Source organism: Miniopterus natalensis, chromosome 11, assembly GCF_054644295.1.
Source record: "Miniopterus natalensis isolate mMinNat1 chromosome 11, mMinNat1.hap1, whole genome shotgun sequence".
NCBI classification, from domain to species: domain Eukaryota; kingdom Metazoa; phylum Chordata; class Mammalia; order Chiroptera; family Miniopteridae; genus Miniopterus; species Miniopterus natalensis.
Window position 1 is genome coordinate 53,052,793 of NC_142091.1, and position 15,054 is coordinate 53,067,846.

Consider the following 15,054-nt stretch of genomic DNA (forward strand, 5'->3'; position numbering starts at 1 on the left):
AAGGCAGCTGATCAATGACTCATCATTGATGTTTCTCTCTCCCTCCCTCTCCCTCTCCCTCTTCTTCTCTCTGAAATCAATCAATATTTTAGAAAGAAAGAAAGAGAGAGAGAGAGAGAGAAAAGAAAGAAAGATAGAAAGAGAAAGAAAAAGAAAAAAAGAAAGAATGAATGAAAAAAGGAAGGACGGACGGACGGACGGAAGGAAGGAAGGAAGGAAGGAAGGAAGGAAGGAAGGAAGGAAGGAAGGAAGGAAGGAAAAAGGAGAGAAGAGGAGACTAGAACTTGGCCAACAAATCCCATAATATTTGTAATATTAACAGCTACAGAAAGGAGTCCTTTTGTTACATCTCTGGGAATAGTGTCACACTTTTGAAGGTAGTAATGCTGTTGCTATTCTAGGGGAAGAGTGTCTTTCAAACCCACTAAAATCCACTATCTCAAGGTAGGAGGAGCTCTTATCTGTGCCCAACACCAAGCTAGAAGCTTTCAGACACTTTATCTCATTTATTCACAACAGAAACCCCACTTTCCTGAAAAGGAAAGCAAGGCTCAGAGGATAGTAAGTGCCCAAAACATACAGCTAGTAAGTAGCAGAGCTTGGATTCAAACTCTTGACTCATGTCTAATTTTAAAGCCCTATTTTTACCATTTCATGTTACCCCCACCCAGGAAGATGTTCACACTGAAACTAGAAACACTACTCCGAAATAGAATGCAGACCCTAACAGAATGTTAAAATATTTCTAAGCTCTAATGGTGATTCTCAGGCAACAACTACCATCATGATTAACTAACTCTGGGTTGTCTGTCAAAGATGGTAGAGAGGGCTGGCCATTGTTTGACATGGTCTCATCCTGTATTGAATGCTGCAGATACTAGAACCAACAGTACCAAATTTGGTGCCAATGTGCACAGGCCCTTAGGCCCAATTTATAAGGGTGCCACCCTGTGACATCATAAGGTCCTGGAATCTACCTATGCTGCCGGGCAGTTCCTACTGGCATAAAGGGTCTTGAATTTTCAAGATCCTCCTTCCTGGACCATTGTCCTCTTCACTGTGTCTTTCTGAACCTTGTTCAGATTCCACTCAATAGCATTGGTTAACTCCATCAGCTGCTTACACAGTGAAGCTGCCCAACATCTGTTCTGCTCTACTTGTGGGAATTCCTGCTGACATCGAACTCAGTATTATTTGCAACTAAATTGGACAGCAATAAAAAGCCAGGAGAAAATGAACATTCAAGAAAAAGGAGAGCATTTTCTTTATGAACACTGTAGTCATAAAATGTCAACTTTCTTATACCCCAGGTTGGAATTCTCTTATTTCCAATAAGGAATATTCTTGAGGCCTGATCTGTCTTTCAAAGCTGGTATCTTCCATTTTGGGATTTGGGAAATTTGAGCAGATGGATAAACACAGAAGACTGAAATGTAGAAGGAGGTTACTAAGTAGTTATACCTAACATTTGCAACTAGTAAAGCAGAGCTATATAAAGAATGGTAAGAAAAGAAAGCCGAGGAAAGAAGTGAATGTGTTGTTTACCAGAAAAGCAATCAGCGTTGTCATTATGGAAAAATTAGAAATCAGAAATGTTCAGCTTAGCATAATTTTAGTTTAATTTATAGTTTAATGTAGGTAACAAGGATAGTGTGGGGGAAGCAAAGCATGGTCATGTTTTCAAGACTGTCTTTTAAAGGTCTTGATTAGACCCTGGTTCCACCCCAGCAGAGCTAGGAGACAGAAACACCAGGACTTTAAAAAGGAAGACTAGCCAAATATTGGAAGCTTGGATCCTTAATTAACTGACTTTTTTTTCTTCTGAGCTCTGCTGTTCAGAGAAAGACTTTCTAATTAAACTACTCTGTTTGGTGACTATCCTCATTAATTAAAGTAGTAGGTTCTAGTGCTGAATTTTTTTCTTTTAATTTATATTTTACATCAATTTATAAATATGACAGTTATAACCGACCATTTTAAAAGTATAGCCTTTCCCTCTCTTTTTCTTTTTTCTTACCTGTTCCCCTCCATCTCTTCTCCTCTCCACCCTCATCAGTGCCCAGACTGCCCACCAGTAACCCTAGGTGCTAGGTGCTAATGTGTGTACTTCCACTCTTTACTGGAGCGCGCGCGCTCTCTCTCTCACAATATACACACAACCAGTGGAATCATACATACTTTAATGCATCTGGCTTTTCTTAATATCTCATGAAAACCTGTCCAAGCCAACTGTGTGGCTCTAAATTATTCTTTTTAACAGCTGCAGATCATCTCATGATTTAGCTATACTATTGATCTAATGTGGATATTCTTTCCCTAGGCTTTCATTTATCATCTGTGCCATAATAAACATTCTTGCGCTATGCCAGTGTTTCTTTGGGATAGATTCATAGAGGTGGGATTGCTGGATCAAAGGACAGCATAGTTCTTTTCTCTCTTTCCTTTTTAATGAAGAGATGCTGCTAGACTGTTTCTAACTTGCAAGTGACCTTGCAGACTCATTTTTCCTCTCTGGACCTCTTGTTTTCTCCTAAAGCAGGCATGTGGGACTGTAGATGACCTTGACTGTCCTTCGCAGCTTATTCTAAACTTCTCTGCTTCTGTGCCTGCACCCACTGCCCCGTGTTCTGCGGCAGTGAAGTGAGGACCATCACTCCTGCTGACTCAGGGATGAGCATCCTGCCTGTCTGAGTCTCCGGGTTTTTAGACCTACGTTTTTTGCACACAGATTAGTTCCTGAGATGAACCACTGATTTCCAAGTATGAGCTCTTCTGAAGTGCTATGGTGAGTTTGCCTTGATGAGTTCGAGTCTCCCTGACACCGGGGTCCATAGGAGAACAGGACAGTGCAGCTGATTACAAAGCTCTAAGCTCTATTGTTTGTGTTGTGATTTGCCCGAGAACACACTCCTAGCAGCCTTTGTGTTTGAACACTTTTTCAGAACGCTCCCAATTTTCTTTTAATGAGGATACATACTTGATTATTGCCTGACTAAACCACTGAATGGGGAGGGGAAATGTTGCACCATGATTATCTACCTGGTGAAGCTTTCTATTCTGTGCATGTCTCCCCATATTCAACCTTCTGGGCCAAGGAGAAAGAACTGTTTTATTTGCCAAATCTGAGGACCTTCAAAGAGATGATTCTCCCAGATCGAATAATAACGATCGGTTACGGGAGGCATACCAGGCAGCCGGCCCCGGTCTAGGCACTTCACGCACATCCTCTCATTCAATCCTGGAGGTAGGTTAATCTTATTTTTATCCCCATTTTATAGATGAAGGATTTCCCCTCAGAGCTAGGAGGTCGTGTAGTCTGTGTGCAGAACCCACATTCTCAGTAGAGAGCTACGCTGCAGTAGAGCTGGGCAGTGGTGGGCAGTGGGGCACAACTACTGCATGGCTGCTTGGCACTGTCACCCCAAACCCACACTGAGGCCTGGCGTCCACCAGCGGGAGAGGTTCTGGGGGCTTATGGCTCCCACGTCAAAATCACCTGAGCACCGACACAGGTGCTCGCAGCAGACCCGGTGTGGGGGGTGGAGTGGCGAGCGGGGCTCAAGGCCTGGCTCTGTGGGCCGACCGCAGGCAGGTGTCCTCGCCTTTCTGTCAAACTGGCCCGGCGGCTCCTCCTGGCCGCTGCTGCCCCAGGACGGGAGGGACGAGGGGCTGAGCCCAGCGGGGGAGCGGGTAAAACACCCCTTTCTCTGCCTCCTCCCCCCTCCCCTGGGGCCCAGGAGCGCAGCATCTTGAATGCGAACGTCTGCCCGCCAGGCCCTCTCCCGTCTGGGGACGGGCGCGCGTCGGGCCGCCACGGACGGCCTGTTTTTCAGTGGACTGCCCACCCCCATACTGGCAGGGTTTTCAAAAATAGCTATTTATTTGCTTATCTACAACGGGGGGGGGGGGGCACGGAATGATCGAGGGCAAAATCAATTACTATTTTTCATGTTTGACAAAGTAATTAAGGTCATAGTGACTGGCTAATTCCAGCCGAATGGCTGCGCCGTGATGGATGCGAATTTACTGCCGCCCGGGCCGCGCGCCGCCCGATTATCACTCCGCACAGGCGGCGGGGCGGGCGGGGCGCGGGCCGGCAGCCGGGGACGCGCGCCTTTCATTCCGATTCTTTTCTTTCCTACCGAGGCTCCCTCCTCGGCCCTTCAGAGCCGGGACACAAAGTCCCGAGCGCGCGGAGCTGCCCCAGGCCTCCCGCCCCCGGCACGCTCCCTCCCGCCGTCCTGCCCAGCGGTGCAGCCGGCGGTGCCCGTCACTCCGCCCCCGCGTCGGATTCCCAAGGACCTCTCGGCGCCCGCGGGCTCTAGACCCTCCCTCCCTGCCCTCCGGACGCCCCCCCTCCTTTCTAGACGTTGCGGCTGGAAGGGGGGAGGTGGGGAGCCAAAGCTGAGCCTCCTCCAAAGCCCGGCCCCTCCCCACCCCGGGCGGCAGCCTTCCTTCTGCGTCAGTCGCCTCTGACGGGCCTGACGCGTGGCGGGTCCCACGCGGAACCCAAGTGCGCGCTTGGCTGGGGAGGGCCCGCGGGCTGAACGTCAGGCCTGGGGGCGGAGGGGGGCTGGCGTCACTCGTACCCAGAGCGCAGCTGGGGGCGCCCTCCCGCTCCCGCGCCAGCCCGGGACGTCTGCGCGCCCTGCGCGTCGATGCGCTGCCCGGGCGTACGCACGACTCTCACGCGGCACTTTCGCGGGAGTGGCTCTAACGCAAATTGGGGAAACTGGGCAGAGCCTTTCGTAGTCGTGACTGTCCCTGGTGAAAGCTGGCCCAGGGCCCGCGGGGAGGCCCCTTAAAGTTCTCGCAGCCTGGTTTTGCCCCGTGGAAACGGGTGTGTTTCGAATGTAGCTCCAGACAGGCCCCCCCTCCCCCCACTCGGTTTCCCCTTGGCTCCCAGCGCCCACCGAGTTCACGCAGAGCCCTCCGGGCTTCTTGGCTCCGCCTGCTCTCCTGACCCTCCCGCAGCCAGAGCGCACCACAGACCCACCCCAAGCTCCCGTACTCGCCTGGTGTCCTTAGGGGCGGCCTCCGGGGGGCATTAGATGCCTCCCTCCCGGCCCGCCCCGTCCTGTGAGAGGGGTCGGGTGATTTCCCAAGGTCCAAGGAGATTTTATGAGCCTCAGTTTCTCCAGCTTTAAAACTGGGAGTTTTTGAAAGGTGGTTGTCAATGCTAAATGAGATAACTCGTGGAAAGCTCTTGCACAGTCGTTCAATACTGAGAGCTTAGTGTTAACTCAAAACTACCGTAGAGCGCGGCCCGAAACGCGCGAGGCAGCTCTGAAGGAGGTCTCTTCAGGGAACCCACCCTCCTTCGCTAACGGTGCGGACCTTGGGTCCCCAGCCGTCTCCCCCCAGAGGGGCCGGGCTGGCGAGCCTGGGGACGGAGGCTGGGGGGCAACTGGGCGGTGCAGGGAGGGGCCTTCCCGGTGCCCCGGCGCTCGCCGCAATCTGCCGCCGCAGCTTCGCCCGCGGGCGGCGCGGCATTGTCCTCGCGCCGCGTGGGGACCGCTCAGCCACGTGCCACGGCGCCCACCCCGAGGCTGAGGGTCGGGCTGCTGGCGGCGGGGAAGGGACCAAGTGCTTTCCTAGCTCCCCAGCCCCAGGCCAGGGGTTACCCTAATTAGACCCCCAGGAGGGAGGGAGGGGAAGCGGTTTGCCTACGAATCCCCTTCTAATTTCCAGGCTGCACCTTTGTAAAGGCGTTTTCCCTCTCTCTGGATTATAGCCATTGCTTTGTACCAAAAGCAAAGTCCATCTTTTTATCACCACAGCCGCCCCCGCCCCTTCCAAGTTCGGCACACGTCCTGGGGTGGCCTCGGGGATGGCCAGCCCACCACCCGGCTGCTGCGGATCGGGATGTGGAGGGCCTCTAAGACCTCGGGCTTCCGAAGCAGGCCTGGCTGGGGTGGATTTTTATGGACAGGCAAAGAAGAAAGAATGAGTCTCCTTTGACTTTGAAAGTGACCTAAGAACCAGGCCAGTGTTGGAGATAATTTTCTTTTTATTTCTCAAAAACATTTTTCAGAGGCGCTTCACAAATACAATGAGGATAGTCATAATTTTACCCAGAAATTTCTCTTGTGTTAATAGAGATAAAACAGGAATGCACATGCTAGACCTCAGTTTTTGAGAGAGAATCCAGGATCCCTCTAGACTGGTTGTCTGGAGGGGTAGGGCTGTGAGAATCCGAAGTCCGAGTGCGCGCAGGTGTGCGAGGCCCTTACCAAAGCAGCGCCCACCCGCGTGCAGCAGCCACCGCGGGGCTGTGGCGCTGCGTGCAGACCCTCGATCGTTTTAGGGGTAATATTGCGGAATCCGCCGCCTGCAGATTTGGAGAGGCAGCTGCGGGATCTAGTGGAAGAGAAAGACCGAAAGCTGGCGGCGATTTAACTCCTTCCCCGGCGCCCACCCGGCAGCAGAATCCGCTCTGCGCCTTGCCTGGGGTGCAGTGGGACGTGTCCTTCCCATGTTTCCCTTAATTAGCGAAAGGCAAACTTCTGTCGTCTCCGCCCGCCGGCTTCGGTTTAGTAATCAGACCCACATGAGTCACGCCGAACACGCAGCCCCCTCCCTCCCGAGTGACAGCAGCGGACCGGCGGACTCTCGGCTGTTGTCCCTTTAAAACTCGAATCCATGGGGGTAATGATTTATCAAACTTGTATTATCAAGAAAATGTCACACGAAGGGCACCTTGCTTTGCACTGACGCAAACCTGGCCTTTCCCAAGGAGATATAGAAAGCGCCGCCGCTGCCGGAGCCAAACCCAGCCTTGTCGATCGCTGGTTTCACTCGCCACCTATTCAATCTGTTGCCCGCGCCAGACATGGTGAGTGTCTGCTTTTGTTCTTTTGAGAGAGGGGGCTGCGGGGTTCGGAGGGGCGGATTCGCCTTTGAATGCTTGTTTTTGAAGTGATCTGTGCGTTTCGGACGAAGGAGGGAGGACGGCTGTCACAGCCGCAGTGTCTGCACTCGTGAACATCACCTGAGGTGGGGAAGAGGTTTGCAAAGCTGGGGAGCTGCGAGGTTGGCGGGCGCCCTGCCGTCCGGACCCCGGGCGCTGTCCTCGGTGCTGAAACCAGGTGCCGGTCCCGACGCCGGTCGCCCTGGGTCCTAGAGGCTATTGAGACAGGAATGCTCACTGGAGTCGAGGTACTTAGATTGGTGCAAATGAAGGAGTTCTGATGGGTGCACCTGTGAAAGAAGGCTCGACGAGAGGTGTGCAGTTGAGCTGAAGATAATAAGGTTATTCTCACTGTATAATAGTAATTATTCGTGCTAATGTTTAGGAAGCCTCGAAAGATAAGGGGAGGGGAGGAAGCGGAGGGAAAAACCACCGCTGGTAGTTCTTTCCATTTGAACCTCAATTGGGAGAAAGCAAATGAAAATGAGTTGTGAGTTTTGGTCCCCAAGCAAGTGTAGGGCTTAATAGTTGTTCTGTTAATAGTTGTTCTGGCTTGGGGGGGGGGGGCGGGCAGGGGCACTTTGCCATGTTCTTTTACTTATCTTGGAATCTGGGAGTGAATGTAGGTTGTATGAGACGACAGACCGGGTTACTGTCTTGTGTTTTAAGTGTGGTTTATAATTGTTGTTGGGCTGTTGTTGTTATTTTGGTTGTGGTCCTTACCCCTGCCTTTGCTACCTGGCGGGCAGGGATGGATTTTTGGAGCACTGGGATTTGCACAAATGATTTGGCCTGAAATGCTCGCAGGTGCCAGGGCATCGGCTTTGTGGCCGCAGCTTGTCTATCGCTTATGGGGGGGGGGGGGGGAGGCAATGTGCATTGTTGAATGACAAAGGAAATGGGGCGGAAAATTAAAGAATCTTTCTACAATGGTGATGGGGACATGGGCACCCTACAGCCGTGATGTGAAATCCAAAGAGGGCAGGGAGCTCCTGGCCGTGGGGCCATTTCCACCCTCCCCTTTACCCCTCCAAAACCCATTTCTGCCTCTTTTCTTAGTTTGCCTCCATCAGGGAGGAGAATATTAGTTTCTTTATGTCATCTGGTTATTGACCAGAAGGACAAATTGAAAAATGCAGATTGCAGTTTTTCTTGGAAAAGGGGGGAAAATCCAGATTTCAATTTGTTCCCTAGATATTGTGTCTGGACCTGAGATGTGAACATCTCTATATGTAGACACATATCATTTCAAAGCCGCCTTGTTTTGTTTGGGGTTTTTTTGCACGAACTTCATGTTGTATTTGCAGGATTGCGGTGCTCCAAAGGAAATGAGTAAACAGCTAGCCAACAGCCTGGAAACGGCGGTGGCACCCGGCCACCACGATGGCTCCTGCGCGCCCAGAACGAGCCCGGAGCAGGAGCTTCCCGCGGCCTCAGCCACGCCGCCGAGTGTGCCCAGGTCGGCTTCCACCGGTGCCCAAACTTTCCAGTCCCCCGACGCGCGAGCCTGTGAGGCCGAACGCCAGGGATCGGGGGCTTGCAAACTCAGTGGCCCGAGGCCGCCAGCGGCCTCCGCGGCTCTGCGGGACTTGAGCGAGACTCATGGCGCTCAGGCAGCCCCTCCTGGGGGCACCGGGCCGGGCAACGCGCTGCATTGTAAGATTCCGGCCCTGCGGGGCCTCGAGGGGGATGCGAACGTGAGTGTGGGCAAGGGCACCCTGGAGCGGAACAGTACCCCAGCCGTGGGCTGGGTGAATATGAGCCAGAGCACCGTGGTGCTGGGCACGGATGGAATCACGTCTGTGCTACCTGGCAGCGTGGCCACCGCTGCCGCCCAGGTAAGCAGGTCTCGCTCGGCCCGCGCCGCCTCCTGCTCCCCAGGCGCGAGGTGAGCGGGCAGTGACGGGTGCACGTGTGCTGATGGGGAGACTGGTTGGCAGTGCCAGGTAATGGATGCGGGAGACAGCTTTGGGGCTTCGGAAAGCTCGCACTGCGCTGGGGTCTCCAGTTCAGGGCACTAGGGCTGCAGCAACCCCACCAGAGGAACCGTGACCTCAGGAGCTGCCCCTCCACCACCTGTCCCTTCCCAGCCTCAGTGGTGGCAGAAATCCGGGTTCAGCATGACTAAGTAGTTGATGCAGATAGATTCCTACCCCTTTCCGCAGACACGCGTCCCTCTCTTGCCAATAGCTGGGTCTTTAATTTTTTTCTTAATTAAAAAAGAAAAACCCGGAGGAAATACCAGTTTAAGTTCTGCAGCCTTGTCACTGCGAGTTACCATTTATCACATGAGAACTCCTTTGAGGAGAGCTGGGTTTACGTGAGCCTGCTCCTGCCGCTTAAGCTTCAGGGCCTTTCCAAAACCTGGTACTTAATTTTGTCATCACAATTTTATATGTCCCCCCCCCCCCCCCTTTAAGAGGACCTCTTTCAATTGTATAAGCTTCAGGCTCCACAAACCTGGAACCACCCCTGCATTTGATTCTTTATGCTCAGCCGGAGGCATGAAAAACCCACAGAGCAAATCCCAATCTTGGGTTAGAGATAAGCAACTATTACTGGTGGCCCCCCTCTCCCATATAGGCTTCTGTCTCCTTTCAGTTTCCTCCAGTCCTTTCTCCCTCCTCTCCCTCCTCCGATCTCTTCTTTCCTCTGTCCCATCTCACCCGCTTCGGCTCTCGCCTCCCATTGCCTGCCTTTCCACTACCCCCTCTCCTCCCTGGGCTCACGGGCTAGGCATGGATGCAGTGGTGGGTGCCTAAACCAGAACATCCACCTGTGTGAGATTTCGGGCTTATGCAGCCCTTCCGTTCGCAGTCACTCTAGTGTTTGTGCGCGCGCACACACACACACACACACCCCACAGGCCCATGCGGCAGGAGCTCAGCTGTTAGAATCGCTAGAAAGGAACATACACTTCAGCTCTCCCACTTGCCCTTGTTTTGGGGGTCCACCTCCAGACTGCTTGTCTGTGTGTAGTAACGGCCTCTGACAGCACGTGCCCAGTGTGACCCCAGGTGGAGGCTGAATTTCGTTTCTTGTCTTGTTTAACCTCCGCACTGCGGCAAAAGCAGCTGGGACTCCCACCCTCCCGGGTCTGGAGGAACTGAGGGGCGGGGTGGGGCTGGAGGTGGTGGTGTGGGGAGGAGTGTCGGGGGTCACCGATACTCAGTATAGATCCAGCCCTGCATTTGCCTGTTTCCAGCTCGGCCCATCTCTTTGTGGTTGCCGCTCCGACACCTGCCTCGGCCCTCCTTTCCCCTCACCACTTCTCTCCTCCCAACAGCTGCTTTTTCACCCTCCACGGCCTGAAGAATGCTGTGGCACATACCGGGTTGCTAGAATAAGAGGTGGAAAGTGACTGAGGAAATGAAAGCAGAGCAATGGCTTGGGTCCCTACAAGCTTTGTGGGGTGTCCAGTGTCCTGAACATTTTCAGAGTTTTATTTGAGGTGACTCCACCCTCAGCCATTTCTGCTTAGTAGTGACACATTCCAGAGCCAGGTATGTCCCCAAGAAAGTATCTTAGTGTGAGCTTGCAGAGGAGAACCCCAAAGGTGCAGGAAGGTGCTTAGGGGACAGCTGTTCTAAGTCCCTCATTCCACAGAGGCTCAGAGAGAGCAAATGGCTTGCGGGAGGTGGAGTGGGGGGTGGTGTTTACACAACTGGTTAATGCTAACATTTAGACCAGAATTCAAGGTGTTAGAAGTCCTGTCTCTTACCGAATCTACCTTCTCTGTTAACCCTCTTGTCTAAGCCCCACATCTCCCTCCTGCCTATCTCCCTTACCACAGTGCTGAAAGTAGCCCCCCTTCCCCCCCAAATTAGCCAACCAGGCAGATTCTGCCATAGGCTTTGGCAGAGAAAGAGAAAGTGAGGCAGGGGCTCTGGCTGGCTTCAGGCATTGCAGCTCTCTTTGTGGCCTTAGCACGGGCTCCAGAGGGAGAAAGAGCTGAAGGAGGGGTGCACTGAGGGGTTTGGGGAGGGAGAGGTGGGTTGGTTAGGGGTCTGCTTGCTGGGGACTCTAGGCATGATATTGGGGGCCTGCTTGCCTAATGAACTCTTGGTCAGGGGGTGGGGATGGTGGGACCTGCTTGCGATCCTGGTTCAGGGTTTGGGGAGAGTTCGAGGTGTGGGGAGAGCTGCCTGCTGGTGTGCCCTGACTGCAGGAATTGGGCCAGAGGGGCGCAGGGGTCTGTTTAAAGTGGATCTCAGACCAGAATTGGGAACCTGCTTGCCGAAAGACCCTCCGCGTTGAGTTGAGGGGGTGAGGGACCTGCTTGTAGATGCATCCCCTCTTCGGAATTGGGGTCCTGCTTGCTGATGCATCCTCGGTTGAAAGGCGGGGGGCCTGCTTGCTGGGAAGGACCCTCAGCAGGGGGGAGGATTGGGATGGGACCTGCTTGCTGACGGCCCGGAGGGCTGTTGTCCGACCTGTGCTTTTCCGCCCCCAGGAGGACGAACAAGGGGATGAGAATAAGGCCCGAGGGAACTGGTCCAGCAAACTGGACTTCATCCTGTCCATGGTGGGGTACGCAGTGGGGCTGGGCAATGTCTGGAGGTTTCCCTACCTGGCCTTCCAGAACGGGGGAGGTATGGCTTTTCCCGTCTTTCTGCCTTTGGAGCTGAGGGGTGGGCACTTGGGGGTTGTGGGGGAGGGACCCAGAGCCCCTGACGCCCGGAGGGGAGGCTCAGAACAGCCTCCTCACATGCCCGCCCCATCCCCCGAGGCAACAGTACTAAGCCAGAGGCCAGGAGCTGCAGTGACTGTTTCACACGAGGTCCGGGAGGATTTTACCTGGAGGTGGAGTTCAGGGAGGAGGTGGGCCGGCAGGATCCCCCAATGGTTCTGTGGGGGGGGGGGGGGGGAGAGCTGGGTTCTGAGCCCCGTGGGCATCCATGCAGGGAAGTTCAAAATTTAATTTGACAAATATTGAGGAAGCAGCATACTTCAGGTACCTAAATGGCTTTGAAGCCAGTAGCCTGTGTGGTCCTGGACACCAAATGTAGGATGCTTTAAGATTGTAACTTGGAGATCCCAGCCTTCCCGGGGACACCTTGGGGATGGGCACTTGGGTGGTGCTGAATGCCAGCTGCAGGCAAACCCAGGTGTGAGCAGAGAGGCTGGGAGTCGTGCTCTCAAAACCTCTGAGAAGTATCCCCACACATCCCTCCTTTTGGACACCAGCAGGGCATATTCTGACTAGCAAAGCCATTTAGCAAACGTGGGCTTCATTTCACTTGCCCTAACGGAGAGGAAGAAAACGCTTTAGAAAGAAAACATTTTCTGAAATGACGAGGGCACCAGTGAGCAAGCACCGGCGGCCAGGCCTCTAGGTTCTGTTGTACCCCTTTGTACCCATGAAGGAGGGACCTGGCATCCAAGTCCTCTTTGCTTGCCTCTCCGAAGGTGAGGTGCTGCAGGGCCCGCTGCTGCCCCTATGTTGGTTGTTAAAATAGGAATTTGCACCTAGAACTGCCTCCCACAGCTGTTTACCTGGACCAAAGATACCAGACTCATGCCTCTCACCCCATCAGGTTAGGCAGCTTAACTTTTGTTTTGTTCTGGTTTTGTTGTGTGTGTTTTTTTTGTCTCTTGGGTGGGCACCAGGCAGAATTTGGTGCATAGGGACAATAGACACGTGCTGCACCACAGGACAATTAAAAGAGGAAAATATGTTAACGTCCCCTCCTCCCAATTCCAAATTAGGACAAGTTGACAAGTACTTATGAGGATCACAGAGCATTTGCAATCAGGGTGCCCTGGAAACTGAAGAATGTGTGCTGGCCACCCAAATATGGGCACCACAGCTGGGTTTCCTGTGGTTTTCCACCAGGAGTCCCTCGAAGGGGGTGCAGGAAGTGGGCGGGAGGTGCTATAATAAAGCTTTTAGAGACAGGAAGGGTGGTGGGTACACAGGATCGTGGCGGGGAGGGCGTTCCAGTCTAGCGAGCTTGGCCGGTGAAAGTGCCTGTGCTTTGCTAGCTTGGAACCTGCAAAGTGTGGGAGCAGCGCACGCACACGCCCGTGGTTCCCAGAGCCACGTGGTTGCCGACAGGCGCGTGGAGAGCCCAACTTTTCCGCAGTGCGGCTCCACTCCGGGGCCCTGAAGTCCTCAGCGCGGGGTGGAGAGCTCGCCTCCTCCTTGCCAAGAGCAGAAGACTGACCAAACCACGCCTTTCTCGAAAACCCTGTCAGGAGAGGACAATACAGGACCCCCAATTTTGCTCCACAGAAGCCCAGGGCTGCTGCTGGGCCTTCCTTGCCTGGAGCACCTCTGGGAGCCCCCCTGACAGAAAAGGTCTTTCTGTGGGACAGGAGGTTGGGAAGAGGGTGAGCAGAAAGAGTGCACTGGGGAAAGATCAGCTGCTTTTTGTTGGGCACAGTGTCCTGGGCTCTGTCGTCTCTAGTCCTGGAATTGGCCTGACCCATGCAACAGCGCTTCCTGGTCCAAACCTTTCCAAAGATCATGACTGTTCCCCAAGCCTTCAAAACAGCCTCATAGAATCTTTGAAGGGAAAGAACCCCATGGTCTAGATGAGATACCCACATAAATATTGCCTAGTGCTCGGTGCCTGGGAAAGGTACTGTGGGAGGAGAGACAAGGGAGACTTCTTGGAGGAGGAAGGATTTGAGTTGACCCTGAAGAATGGGAGGGACTTCTGTGGGGAGGGAAGTTGAGAAGTGTGCGAAGGCTGCGGTGGTAGGAGAGGAGTGGGCACCTGGCCCAGCCTGGTTGGCAGACAGTATGCGGGTAACTCGGTTATAAGCCGAGGAGGGCTGCCAACGTCTCGCTTAGCGGATGTTAAGTCCTTGGAAGGTGGGGATGCTGATGAGATGATGAGGTTTCACCAAGTCAGACTCCAGCAAAGAGTGAAAGGCGTGGATTTGAGGGACACTGGAAGGGCTTAATTTTGGGATACTGAAGCACTGCAATGAGAAAAATAAAGGACTGAAACCCAGCCAGCTCACAACCCTAGCAACTCACCTAGGGGGAACTGGAAAAAGGAGTGTGTTTGCAGGGGACCCTTGTATATTTTACACAAGGGCTCTTAAATGTCCCTGGGTGCCTGTGGTTGAGCTGGACCATCAAAAGCTTTCTGGAAAAGGAGGGTGAAGGTGGGCCCAAGCCCTCCGTGGCCTCCCAGGGCTCTCACTCCCCATTCTCTCTTTCCAAGGTGCTTTTCTCATCCCCTACCTGATGATGCTGGCTCTGGCTGGGTTGCCCATCTTCTTCTTAGAGGTGTCACTGGGCCAGTTTGCCAGCCAGGGGCCGGTGTCTGTGTGGAAGGCCATCCCTGCCCTGCAAGGTGAGTCTGCCCTGCCCCTTGGCCTCCTCAGCGCCACCCTGCTCTCTGGCCCCAGGGAGGGAGACCTGCTTTGATTATCAGTAGAACTCACTCCTTCTTTCATGTGATCAATTCCACCCCGGGGGCCTCTGAAGAATGACCCAGGATCACTTCTGGCATGCTCCTCCATCCCTGGCAGAATGCTTTGATGTCCTTGATAAATACAGAGGCCGCTCCACTATTAGGTACCCATCTATACAAGAGAGCCAAGCCCTAGGTTCCCACCCATGCCCGACTGTAAGAATTCTGTAGGATTCGGGGTGAAATGAATCCCTGCAAATTTTGCTTCCACAGGCTGTGGCATCGCAATGCTGATCATCTCCGTCCTAATAGCCATATACTACAATGTGATTATTTGCTACACACTTTTCTACCTGTTTGCCTCCTTTGTGTCTGTGCTGCCCTGGGGCTCCTGCAACAACCCTTGGAACACGCCAGAATGCAAAGATAAAACCAAACTTTTATTAGGTAAGTTTGAATATACCTACATTCGGCACAGTACTCATTCATTCACTCAGTGAAGATTAACTGAGCATGTGTTATGTTTGCCAGGCCTTGTGCTAGGTGCCCTGCAGCTGTCCTCCAGGGGGGATAGTACTTCAGAAACACCATTCTCCTCTACTAACAGTATCCACTAATATTTGTGCAGTACCTTAACAATAATAATAGCTAGCATCACTTACTACATACCAAGCACCATGTTAAAGCCTTTTGCTCATATTACTATTAACATGGACAACAAGCCATTGTATGACTTCCAATATTATTTCCACTTTACAGGTGAAAAACAACTGG

General features: G+C 53.2%; 1 protein-coding gene across 1 annotated transcript in view; it reads left to right on the forward strand.

Moving 5' to 3' along the window:
- Positions 1 to 8,238: 8,238 nt before the first annotated feature.
- SLC6A5 (solute carrier family 6 member 5) overlaps positions 8,239 to 15,054 on the forward strand; it is a 39,119-nt gene continuing 32,303 nt past the window's right edge. The window contains exons 1-4 of the mRNA XM_016201649.2: positions 8,239 to 8,748; positions 11,364 to 11,502; positions 14,089 to 14,220; positions 14,554 to 14,727. Of these exons, the coding sequence (XP_016057135.2) occupies positions 8,239 to 8,748; positions 11,364 to 11,502; positions 14,089 to 14,220; positions 14,554 to 14,727 (955 nt within the window). The remainder of the gene's footprint in view (positions 8,749 to 11,363; positions 11,503 to 14,088; positions 14,221 to 14,553; positions 14,728 to 15,054) is intronic.